Source organism: Spodoptera frugiperda, chromosome 1 (assembly GCF_023101765.2).
Source record: "Spodoptera frugiperda isolate SF20-4 chromosome 1, AGI-APGP_CSIRO_Sfru_2.0, whole genome shotgun sequence".
Classification (NCBI taxonomy): Eukaryota; Metazoa; Arthropoda; class Insecta; order Lepidoptera; family Noctuidae; genus Spodoptera; species Spodoptera frugiperda.
In genome coordinates, this window is record NC_064212.1 from 4,702,561 (window position 1) to 4,714,798 (window position 12,238).

At 34.5% G+C, this 12,238-nt stretch overlaps 1 protein-coding gene across 2 annotated transcripts in view; it reads left to right on the forward strand.

Moving 5' to 3' along the window:
* The window catches only part of LOC118273043 (abhydrolase domain-containing protein 2), a 30,745-nt gene that overhangs the window by 8,607 nt on the left and 9,900 nt on the right, over positions 1 to 12,238 (forward strand). Inside the window, exons 4-7 of one of the 2 annotated variants that reach the window (XR_007705842.1) lie at positions 3,362 to 3,545; positions 5,352 to 5,546; positions 7,565 to 7,719; positions 8,811 to 12,045. Coding sequence is in view for 1 of the 2 variants with exons in the window: in XM_050697981.1 (XP_050553938.1) it covers positions 3,362 to 3,545; positions 5,352 to 5,546; positions 7,565 to 7,719; positions 8,811 to 9,085 (809 nt within the window). In the remaining variant the exon portion in view is untranslated. Of the gene's footprint in view, positions 1 to 3,361; positions 3,546 to 5,351; positions 5,547 to 7,564; positions 7,720 to 8,810; position 12,238 lie in introns of those variants that run through there. The other variant, XM_050697981.1, reaches the window with a different exon arrangement.

Sequence of the window (12,238 nt, forward strand, 5' to 3'; positions counted from 1 at the left end):
ACAATTAATTAATGTAAAGTGCTAATCATTAGTTTGACCGCTGTTTTATTGGCATTCAGGCTAGTACATACTATACATAGGCACTTACTACATATGAATGTATATGTAGCCTACACCTTTATACGTATACGTAATATAGCCACTTTCACGTCCAGGTCATTGCTACCAACCACTACCTATATTGCAATTTGTAATGCAGTTCTGATGTTGCTAGTTGCATTGTGTTAATGCTGGTGCATAAACAAATCAAGATTGGACCGGACATACTACGCAGTACATAAAAATTTGAATGAAAATTGGATAAACGTTGCTCCACACTAGGCTTTTCTTCTGTGTTGTGGGTGCGTTTACAAACATACAAGTTCACATGCATATGTCACCCAGACCCGAAACAACAAATTGTGGATCACTCAAAGAGTTGCTGTTTGCGGGAAATAAACTACTTATATAGTCTATTCTTATATTATTATTTTTTTTACAAATTCTATGTTAAGCAGACTGTACATATTGGAGTTCATTGATACCTATTACAGAGGTCTTTTCTCGGTCGCAAAATCAATGCTGCTAACGTGTTTGTTTACAAAAAATATATAGGTAATAGGTATATTAAAGCAGGCATTATCTTATTTGTAAGAAAGGTGACGTCCACAGGCTTTTGATTATTTATCAAACAAATTAAATGATGAGGCGACTTTCTAAAAGGATAATTAATTTTGTATTTAATATTTATCTCGTTGTCAACTGCCTATGATTGAGGGCCTTTAGAGGGGAAACCCTCTGCTTGTAATCGACTGTAATAAAATTATTAGTCACCAACTCACACTCTTGACTCGAATGACGTAATCGAATGTAATTATAACTAGTACCTTTGTTCCTTTTAAATGGAAGAAACTACGCTCGTCTACTTTTCTAGAACTTGTATTAGTAAAATTGGAAGTTTTCTAAATGTTCTTTGGAATCGATAACTTAAAAAGTGTGTCACAGAAACAGTCTGTTCTTTCCTACGGAATAGTTTATTAGTCTTGCGTATGGACTTTGGGTAACTCCCATCCATTTGTCATTTCCCACAATTTTCGCATACCCACACCACCGTGAGAATTATTGCAAGGAGCATTCTATTAAGTGGCGATCAATATACAATACTGTATTATTACTTTTTCAAGGTTAAATTCATATTTGAAAGTAGTTTGCTACCAAATAGATATGTAAAGGTTGTCTGGAATCTAGAATTGTTTCAGTAATTTCGTATTAACTTTATAACAGAACAAATTGTTATCTACTAAAGTAATATGTAATGTAAGAAGTAAAGTTTATAGGTAATAACCTTGTTCATTAATAAACTTAATGAGTAACAAGTTTAATACGTAAAGAGTATGACAAACTTACATGGTATAATTATGTAGATACTAAGTATCATTGACGCGTGTAAAGTACGGCAGATGTTAGTTAATATATTTAGCGCTAAATAAATAAACCCATGAATTGACGTTTTTTTTACGCTGCACATTACTGATTTGTTTAAGTACGTATCTGTGACGCATTCCATTGTTTATCTTATACCAGCACTTGTTAAAGAATTCGTATAGGTAGATAACTATGCTTCGATTGTTGGTAAAAGGAAAATGCATTACTTACCTACACCCATAGGCGAATATTATGAATGTTTGGTATACGCATTCCTACCTGTTGTAGGCTTTGGATTCTTTCACGTATGTTAACCTCAACCAGGTTTACTCAAACATTACTTTTATTGAAAAAGTATAGCATTCCATTCTACTCTTTGAATTATCTTTTCTTATTAATTATTATCGTTCTTGATTCACACAGTGTATGATCTTTTGAGGACTGCATTGTATGGTTGCATTTTCTACTTGATCAACACACTTTTGGCTTACAGATTTTTTTACAATATTACCTTAAAAAATATGCTTAAAGCAAAAAGAATCAGTCTAATCCATATAAATTGATAGAGACATAATTTCTGACTCCTCAAACGTCTTTGGTGGTTCCATAAAAATCATAGCAATAATAATACGTGTCGTTTGTTGCGCTTGCGTGCTGCGTATCTATTTGGACATCAGTTTGCATGCCAATTAAGGTTCGTTATGTACGGGTTTGAAGGAAACATGTACATACGTTGACTAAATGTACAATGGCCTTCAAAATGGTCAAGTGCATTAAAATCGATGTGATAGGTGTTATACAATACATGTATTCAACTTCTAAAATGACCATGAAATAATATGGGCGATATTTTATTATTATGCATTGTTTAACATTTTTCTTACTGCGCGTTACGTTATTAAAATTAATGAGTTTGTTACCACTAAAACGATTATCGTTAACCCTAATAGGGTAAACTACAGCACGCCTATTAACTTTAAAAATGTCCTATTTAACCTATCGATTTGGTCATTATCGATAAGGATTAATAACCGAAATACATACCTACCTAAATACCTATGCTTGTAATTATTAAAAAAAAATACTGGTGAGTAGACTTAAAAATTCTACTAGTCAGCAAATTGAATAAGTACTTAAATGGGTCATTAAAACATTTCTTTTGTGATTTGAATAAAAAAAAATGTGAAGATAAGTAATTCAATAGATCAAATAGGTTTCAAAAGCGGCAACATTAAGAGGGCTTTTGGAAGCAAAATCGATGTAATTTGATTGACACCGTAGTCTTAGCCTAGCTGTTTTTAGGCTATATCTCATATAACTGCGACCTCAATATCCTTAAATACGTACTAAAAGAATTGGTTTAACTCGAAATGTCATTCACAAAAAGACGAAATTCTATTTGGAGTCCATATTTCGACTTTGATTTGGATACACGGCCTTTTTACACCTTAGGTTAAAGGTGCAAATTTGCTGGGAGCCCAATTGGCCAGACAGAACGAATGGACACTTATAAGGACTCCATAAGCTAAGCTAAACTTTAAAGTTTCACACCATGTAAGATGTAACATGCCTCACACCTTGTGCTTTACGACATCAATTATTAGTTTATAGATTAAATAAGAGTTTAATGCTCATACCTTATCCGTGAGAGAAGAGGCGTTTGGTCAGCAGTGACCACTTATAGACTATTGATGATTGATGATGAGATTAAGTAAGAACTTTTTTTGGAACAAGCCCTCCACAACGTCCCAGAACCGCTGCAACTCCTGTAAGCCAGTATCTCCAATTGATAACTAGATACAACCATGAAAACACCACAAGAATTATTATTAGTCTTTGACTGCCAATAGAAAACTGTTGAAGGCAAATCCTCTGCTAACGTCGGTCACCGGTGACCCCCGTGGCGTTTAAAGTGTTTTTGTTTAAACAGTTTCAATAACAATATTTTTATTTCCAGGGCACACAGATGACTATAACTACATGGTGGAGAATCTTTTGGAGCGGTACCCCAACACGAAACTAATTCTAGTCGGATTCAGCTTGGGTGGCAACCTGATATCTAAGTACTTAGGAGAGGACAGGAAGAGGCCCACGAATATCATTGGCGGAATCTCAATATGCCAGGGATATAATGCTATTGAGTAAGTAATTTAAGTCTTTAATCTTACTAATATTATAAATGCAACTGTTTGTGAGTTTGTGTGTATGTTCAGGATGAAATTTGGTACAGGGGTAGATTATGGTCCGGAAGAACACATATAACACTTTTATATCTAAACTAGCAAACGCGGCGAACTCCGTTTCACCATAAATTCCCTGTATTTCTGCTTTTCTTTTGAATTTTCTTTTCTATAAACCTCACGGAGCCCGAGAGTTCTGGAGTTATAGCGTCAGGAAGGAAAAAAACCCGACTTATTTTTACATTATAGATAGGTTGTTTATGTATAATCTTTAGGTATAATATAGGAACCGTGTAGTTAACGACGCGTGTCGGAGACGCATGCATTTGTCACTATTCTTACGAGTGTTGCAAGAGCCGACCAAGTGTGGTAAGGACCGACTTACTACTAACTACTTGACAAAGACCGGGTAGCAGCGCTCTGTGATAAACCTCAACCATCTAAACAGCGATGTCCAAACCTAAGAAAGTAGAATACTTATAGTGAATGGCTACTTTCTTAAACAATTATAGAAGAGATAGCATCAATTGCCGCTAAGGTGTAATGAAGACGTTTAAATTACTATAATATACTTACAATTTTTGCTGAGTCGAGGTTACATTATGTTCTTACTTTGCCAATAAAATGACCCCTTGGACTCTTTCTTGGGACCTTGTGTTAGTAATAATTAATTAAAAGAAAATGGTGTTTGGTTTCATATAAGGAAAGATTTTACGATCATATAAAAATGGAAAAAGTCATGGATTTTCAATGCCTTTTCAATACGCATGGTTAGCCAATGCTTGCTCAACACTAACCTTCATAAGAAATTCCTATAAAACATTAGGATTTGAATTGCGAAATTTCTCGTAAATCTTATATGAACATGCTTGTTCGGCGATATTTTTATTTATGTTTGCAATATTTCATTTGAAATCATTTCTCGTATGACGGCATTGGTCTCCGAAATGCTTAGTTTTCTTAAAATACAAAAAAGGCATTTTGAGTTTAAATTATAAGCAGAATTGAAATCAGCATAATATCTGCTATCTCCGTGTAGCAAATCGAGGTCGCGGTGCGATAGAAACGTCTAATTATCTTAGTATTAATTAATAAAAAAAATGTTTATTTAACTCGACTCTTGCGAGCCTTCACCTCAATAATAACATTAGATTTTAATAACAAGACTATCTCATTGGTCGGAATGTAATAAAATAGGGATCTTGACTACTAGTCCAATTAAATATTTTTTTCGAAATGTCATAATCGTTTTGTACGGGATGGCGGCTACTACCGACTTCCACGTAATGATAATAGGCATAGGATGTATGACTTTCAAGAAATATTCATAAGTTATACACGAGGGCCGATTTCGATAGGATGGATTTCATTAAATTGATTTGCCAAGTAATCATTGAACCATTTAGTAATTGCAATAGCCATTGGTGTAGTATGTGTATTGAAATACTCAACTTTGCATATAAAATATTTCTTCAGTGGTCACAATGAATAGTCAAGTTATTTGATAAAGTTGTTATCTTGAGGAACGCTAATCTGCCAAAATATTTTAGACTAAACTAACTGTCATCACGTGGTCGGCCGTCGAGAAAGGAAATCATTCGAGTCTGAAATCAGAAAAAATATTATTGAATATTATTTGGCAATGAGCTCGCTATCATAGTACCACCGTATAATACATTCATAGAACTAATTAAGTACTTATGTGGATCCATTCCACTACTTTCGTTTATCGTATGTTTTATTAACCCTTATTTATTTTACTTTTAGCACGATGGTATACCTCCTGCAATGGCAGAACTTCCGTCGTTTCTACCTGTACATAATGACGGACAACTATCGCAACATTATCACACGACACAAGAGGATGCTGCTCAGCCCTGAGATGAAGAACAGATACAGTTTAGATGAGAAGCAGATCGTCTCCGCTGGTACATTGCCTGATCTCGATGAAGCTTATTCAAGGTAAGATTTTGTTTTAAAGCATTTTCTACTATGTTGTTGATGCGGGTACAAATACAAACACATGCCTACACTTGAAAGTTTTGGTAGTTAGTCCAGCTATTCTGTAACTTTTAATTCAAAAGATCGAAGTGAACTTGATCGCGTTCCGCCATGTACTCCACGGTTGGCGCGGTGGCTGGGCAACTGGCTGCCGTGCAACGTGTAGCGGGTTCGTTTCCCGCACGGAGCAACTCTTTGTGTGATCCACAAATTGTTGTTTCGGGTCTGGGTGTAATGTGCATGTGAAATTGTATGTTTGTAAACGCACCCGCGACACAGGAGAAAATCCTAATGTGGGGCAACGTTTTTTTAAAAAAAAAATGTCATAACTTGTGAGAATAATCACGACCAATGGGATGGAGCTCAATTCAAATTGAGAGTTCCAGAATAGCTTAGCTGTTCAGTTAGTATCCTTTTACTTGTCTACCTTTCCACAAGGTACCGTGGTATGGAATCTTTTCGTTCTTATTTGTAAAGATGCTTGCGAATAATACCTTTATCGTAATTTTTTGTCACTCATACGATTTACTACATACAATGTAGACAGTTTACATAACGTGTCTCCTCTTATCATTAGTTAAAAAGAAAACAAACCAAGTTGACCGACCGACAATAAAATTAAATGAGTTTTAGATTAAAATTTAAACAGATTTCTTTGTAAAGGATGATACGACTTTTCATCGAGTGGATATTTTCTTTCAATTTAAATGAAAATTTGACTGAAGTCGATTTGTGTGACTACCATCATTCTTATCTTACACTACTAGCAACTCCAGTGCTCGGCTCTTATGATAGTAGCGTGATGTTTTATAGCCTCCCTCGATAAATGCACTATCAACACAAAAATAATTATTCAACTTGGACACACAGTTCCGCGAAATCGCGAATCGCGTTCGAACAATCAAACAACAGAGCGCATGAAACCGCGTCAGAGTCGCCAGTTTTCAATACATGTGAACCAGGTTGTTTTTTTTTTCACACAAAGGCCTATAACAGTTTAGTCCGAATGCCAAAGGGGCGTGAGTTCAGTTACGAGTATTTTTCAAAAATTTCCTCTAAATTATTTACAAAGTTTACATACCATCCACGATTCACGTCTATTGGTCTATCTATTTACAAGCCTTAGGGTTTTTTTCCACCAGAAATGTGCTATGCTACACCGCTGTGGATGCGTTTGGCTTCCACCAATCATATTCATTGGTATACATAGCTTACCCCTGGAGGAAACGGACTCAGCTATGTTTTTATAATTAGAAAAAGACGTGCTATGGATGTCATCTCTAATACCGATACATCGCATACTCGAGCTGCGCATCTTCCTCGCACAGCTACATAGCTTAGTACCAGTGTAAACGGTCACCTAGTTTTACAGCTTAGCTATTACATCTTCATAGCATAGCTACATAGCAGTTCTCTGATGGAAAATCAACCTTATTAGCCTAGCAGTAACCATTATTGGTAGTCTAATGTACATATTGTTACAATGACCATTCAATTGAGGTAAATAGGTAATTGTGGTACTCGTTTCTACTTCGCCGTCGCATTATCGTACTTTGTGATCTTTGACCGATCACGCCATCTGCTGATTTTTTATTTTGCCTAGTTTTTAAAGTTTTCTGCGGTGTCAACGCCCTTTGGTTGGTGACCTAGTCATGATTTAGGGTTATCAGATAAATGCTCGCTAATTTATTACTATTAGAAATTAGAAATACAAATTGTAATGGTTAATATGGTAGATGACTATTTTTTATTTGAATGCTATTTTTTTTTGTCTTATAGATTATTTAAAAATATTAGACAAGTATTTTTCCGATTTGAAATGTCGCGTGAAGTCACTCCTACGTAATTTTGATTCGATCTATCCGATCATTGTTATCTTATACATCATCATCCCTATTATTTATATTTCTTATTGCGGTTATCTTTATAGGAACCTAGGTTAAATAGTCTATTTATTAGTTTTTTTTTTTTTATTTCAGGAAGGTATATGGCTTCGATTCAGTGGCGGATCTCTACAAATGGAGTTCCTCAGCTTTCTACCTCCACAATATTAAGACCCCAATGATTTTCGTCAACGCTCGTGATGACCCCATTGTACCAGAACCCCTATTGCCAATTGTCAGGGAATTTGTCAGTAAGTACTTTTCAATTATTTTTCAAAGCTGACTTCTATTGTTGCAAAGCCGACTTTCGCGTGTCTAATAAGAATAATTTAATTGATTGTGAAGAAAACAGTGTTATTTTAAAACCAATTAATGATGTTGTATTTTGTAAATATTAATACCAGCCGATTGCCAAAAGTCTGATGCAAAAAATAAAATAAGTCTAAAAAGAAGCTAGGTATTAACTTTTTACATACACAGGTTAGGACTGTCTACCTGCGATTGAGCTATTAAAACTATCGATTATTCCTATTCTGTATTAACATTTCATGTTGTGTCACCGGTACTTACTTTGGTTAATGACTTTACATTACTAATTGTAGCATCGTATTTGTACTGTACATAGCATTTGTGAGAAATCTATTAGCACAAATGTTGTCATAAGTGTATTTGCGTCTGCAATTTTCTCCTAAATTACTCACCGAATTTTGATGGTTATTTTCATGAAAGTATCTTTTTATATTTGTTCCGAATGATCTTTAATCTATGTTTATTTATGCGTGGGCTTTCTCCTTTTGGTTTATAGTACAAAATTTAAATTTAAACGAATGTAAATGGCTGGTATTTGGAAACATTGCGCAACGCTCGAATGAGGTCATTATCATTGTACTTACGTATGAATGGAACCAGTAGAACTTGATTTTATATCTCCATAGAGTTATTTATATTCTTCTCGTAAGTTACCAAATTCGGATGCGAAGGCTGACATTTCATAAGTACCTATAAATTCGTTTTGGGTAAAAAGATTGGATGACTTATTTTTGTCGGTCTGAGAATAAATCAGACTAAAATTAATGACGTTTCGGCCTTTGTTAGATGTGGCGGTTACGTTTCTAAGCTTGAATAAAACTAGAATGATCTATGCTAATATGATTCGTATCAATTAAAAGTAATATAAAAATTGCACGATTAACCAGCGTGGTAGATAAACCAGATAACGGCAACATGAAAAAAAAAAATATTTATAAATCAGACCGAAGGTTATCTGTAATAATTTTAACGTCACTTTATATTGTGCAGTATTCGTACGTTGTGGTCTTATGTATGAAATTTATCTTTACAGGCTCGCACGATAAGGCGATGTATCTCGAACTGGCTCACGGCGGACACTTGGGTTTCTACGAAGGAGGTTTGGTGTACGCCAATCCCGTCAACTGGCTGGACCGCGCCCTCGTCGGACTCGCCGGAGGTTTGCTCATGGCGCATAACAAGTGCTCACACAAAGATGTCGCCGCCTCCGTCGATTGCATACCCTCAGATGACGAACCAGACCTTATCAAATCAGCCACCATCGTCTACCGTGATCCATTAGAAAAAGTACCCCAGTTGGCATATTAGATTTAATCCTGAATCGTAGAGCATTTTGGTATACTTATATGTCTAATATTTATTAGAAGAAAAAAAAAACTTAGTATGAAATGACTGCAGTCCATTTCATCGGCAGTAAAATTTTGATGAAGTACTTAAATTGTGTTGTAAGTACATCCGGAGGTAACGATTCTCCACCGCGTTTTTATACGTCCTAATAAATAGTTGATATATTGATGTAGAAGGCAAACCCGTATTTACCAAAGCCTAGTAAAGGAACGGTGTTCCTTTTATGCCCTAAGTAAGATATTAGGCAGGACCTAAGAGGCAAAATATGTTATAAACGGCACATAAGCTTTTTATAAATATTTATTGTGAAGTCGTTATTGTTTTTCAGGCTTATTGTCGAACTGTACGTGAATTAAATTAATGATAGTTGTTTTACGTTGTGATTAGTTGAGGTGAGAAGGCGTGGCATGGATAATAATAGTTATATGTTTATTTAAGTATTGTTATTATCTATAGCTTTATATTGCAGTCTGTTGTAACTTGCACAAAATATTTGCTTTTATATACAACACTGCCTATAAGTTATTTTGTCATTGCATAATGAATAGTGGCCTAGTGGCTAAGGCTGACAAAAGGAGAGTTTTGTGAGCCCTCCAACTTAATAATGTCCTCTATGAATTTGCCAGTGATCAGACAAAATAGTCAGTTTGGCTATTGAATTTATGCCACACCTCACCTTCGCAATTTATTCGAATGCACACAGGAGACACGGGCCTTTAGTTATTTGTTACTATTGTGATATACTTAACTGATTATTTATATATTACGCATTTTAATCTATGTGCCAAGTGCACGTATAAAATATGACGGCCGTACAAACATCGCTATTTAACGGTCCTGGGTTCTAGTCCCGGTTAGGTCGAGTAGGTTATATGTATTGTATGTAACGTTAATGTTTGATGAGTGAGAATCATTTACAAACTGACGAGTACATGAAATTGAGATATTTATCGAATAAATTGTTTGTAAAATATTTTTGTTGAAATGAATGGTAGATATAAATGCAGTACAAATACAGATTTGCACAATTTTAGTTGAATGTTCGTGTTTATTGCTGATAGGTAGTCCTCGCAAGTTGGTTTATTAGTAATTTGTATGTACTTACATTTCAATCTCATTGAATTCCCAATGTTCCTATGAAGTAGATAGAGTTCAATGTTGTTTTGTTTTGTGCAGTCAATATCAAAAGACGATCAACCACGTCTAGAACTTTCGACCAATCACAGGTTACAAAATCTTATGGGAACTGATTGCATTTGTTTGTCTTTTGATTTTGATTATACTACAAATTAAACTAATTGCGAGAGTTATTTTAATTATTAATTTATTTTCTATTACCTATAACAGAATAATCTGCAATACACAATTTCGTATAACGAATTTATATTGGAAACATTGTGAATTGACTGGAAATGGGTTTTTAAAATTATGTATTGTGACAAAGTTTGTTCCTAAGAAAACTTTTAACATTATGGAATTGTTCGCTAAGCGATGTCTCGTGAGCTTTGTTGCAGAGCTAGCTAAACTTCCGTCCAATAAAAATGTTCATAAGTTGAAGGGAATTGAGAGGGGATTATTCAAATCCTGAATAAGGTTTGAGAGGTGGGAGTTTGGTATAAGTATGTAATGTAAATTAGAAACCCATTTCTATATTATGAAATTGAGGTCGAGATAAATAAATATTTCTTAGTAGAAACTAAAAAGTATTTATTTATTTCGACTTGTATATATTTTGGACCAAGTAAGGTCGAAATTTGGAAAGGATGTAATAAAGAGGTGTGATTATAAACAGATTTTCATAATACTTACGTCCATTTGGATGTGTGCGTATGCGCAAATGTGTGCTGCGTGGTAACTTCGATGTTTTAAGCTATGTGACTGCCTTCGATGTTAGTTATATATTTATGTAAAGCTTTGCATTTACCATGAGTGGCGTTCGAACATTGTTTCCGCTTGAGAGCGTTTGATTTTCGGAGCCCGTTTAAAAATGCAAAGCTAGTTTCGTCTAGGATGTTTGCAGACGTAAAGAAACGTTTGTTAACGCAATGTAAAGGCCTGCACAACTTATTGATGTAACGACGAAAGCCCCAGTTATAAGGCCTAGTCAGTCTTAAAATCTTTAAAATATTGTAGAGTTATGAACCATTGGAAGTTTAAATTAATTTGTTTGAACATGCTGACAATAATCTACGTTTGGTATTGTTGAATTTTCCATTAAATATCTATTCCATAATTATGATCTCGCAGTGTGAAATTCCGACAGCAATATGGGTGTTTTCTTGCCCGCCGACCATAGCCAATAAACATCTTTTGATGTTTGCGCCAAAGCTAAGAGTATACGGTGTAAAATTTTAGTGCACATAAAATGTAGAGAGGATATGGAGCATAACTTCAGGAGTTCAAGTTCTCATATAAATCTTTAGTGGCGGGTATAAAGCATTTATGTAGACATTTCCAAATAATTCCACTGATTAAATGTTAAATGTGTTACTGAGTGTGTTCATGTAGAAAGATTGGCAAAACGTTTGTTAGAAATTTATTATCTTTTAGTATATTGTGTCTGTACTCGCTTGACTTGTATTCAAATAACCAAGCCAAGTAGACATTTTTCTAGGCGTGTAGTTATAAGAATTGAGCAAGTATGACACTTGCGGAAATGTCAATATATTTTTATAAACTAATAACTTTCTCTAACTGGATTTTGAACATATAAAGTTTATTACTCGGTGGTTTATTAAAATCTCGATTTAACATTTAACGATTTACGTATTTACTTGTTTTTACCACGTTACGGGGTTTTTGCACGATGTAACGTTACGGAAATACAGTTTAGTGAAGCATAGCGATACTCATAGCTTTCAATGTGATAGATTCAAATGTGTTATTGCTGTCTATAGATAAATTGAGATTACCAGTACAAAGTTTTGAAGATAGGATCACACCAATACTATAATAAACAAATTATTGTAATGTTAATAACTGACAGTACATATTCTTTGTATTTTAAATCAATTAGAATGATGTATGCTACTTAAATGACTTGATGTATGTCAGAATCGCCCAAATGTAATATTTTATTTATGTACACGTAATAAACGTTAAAATGAATAACAC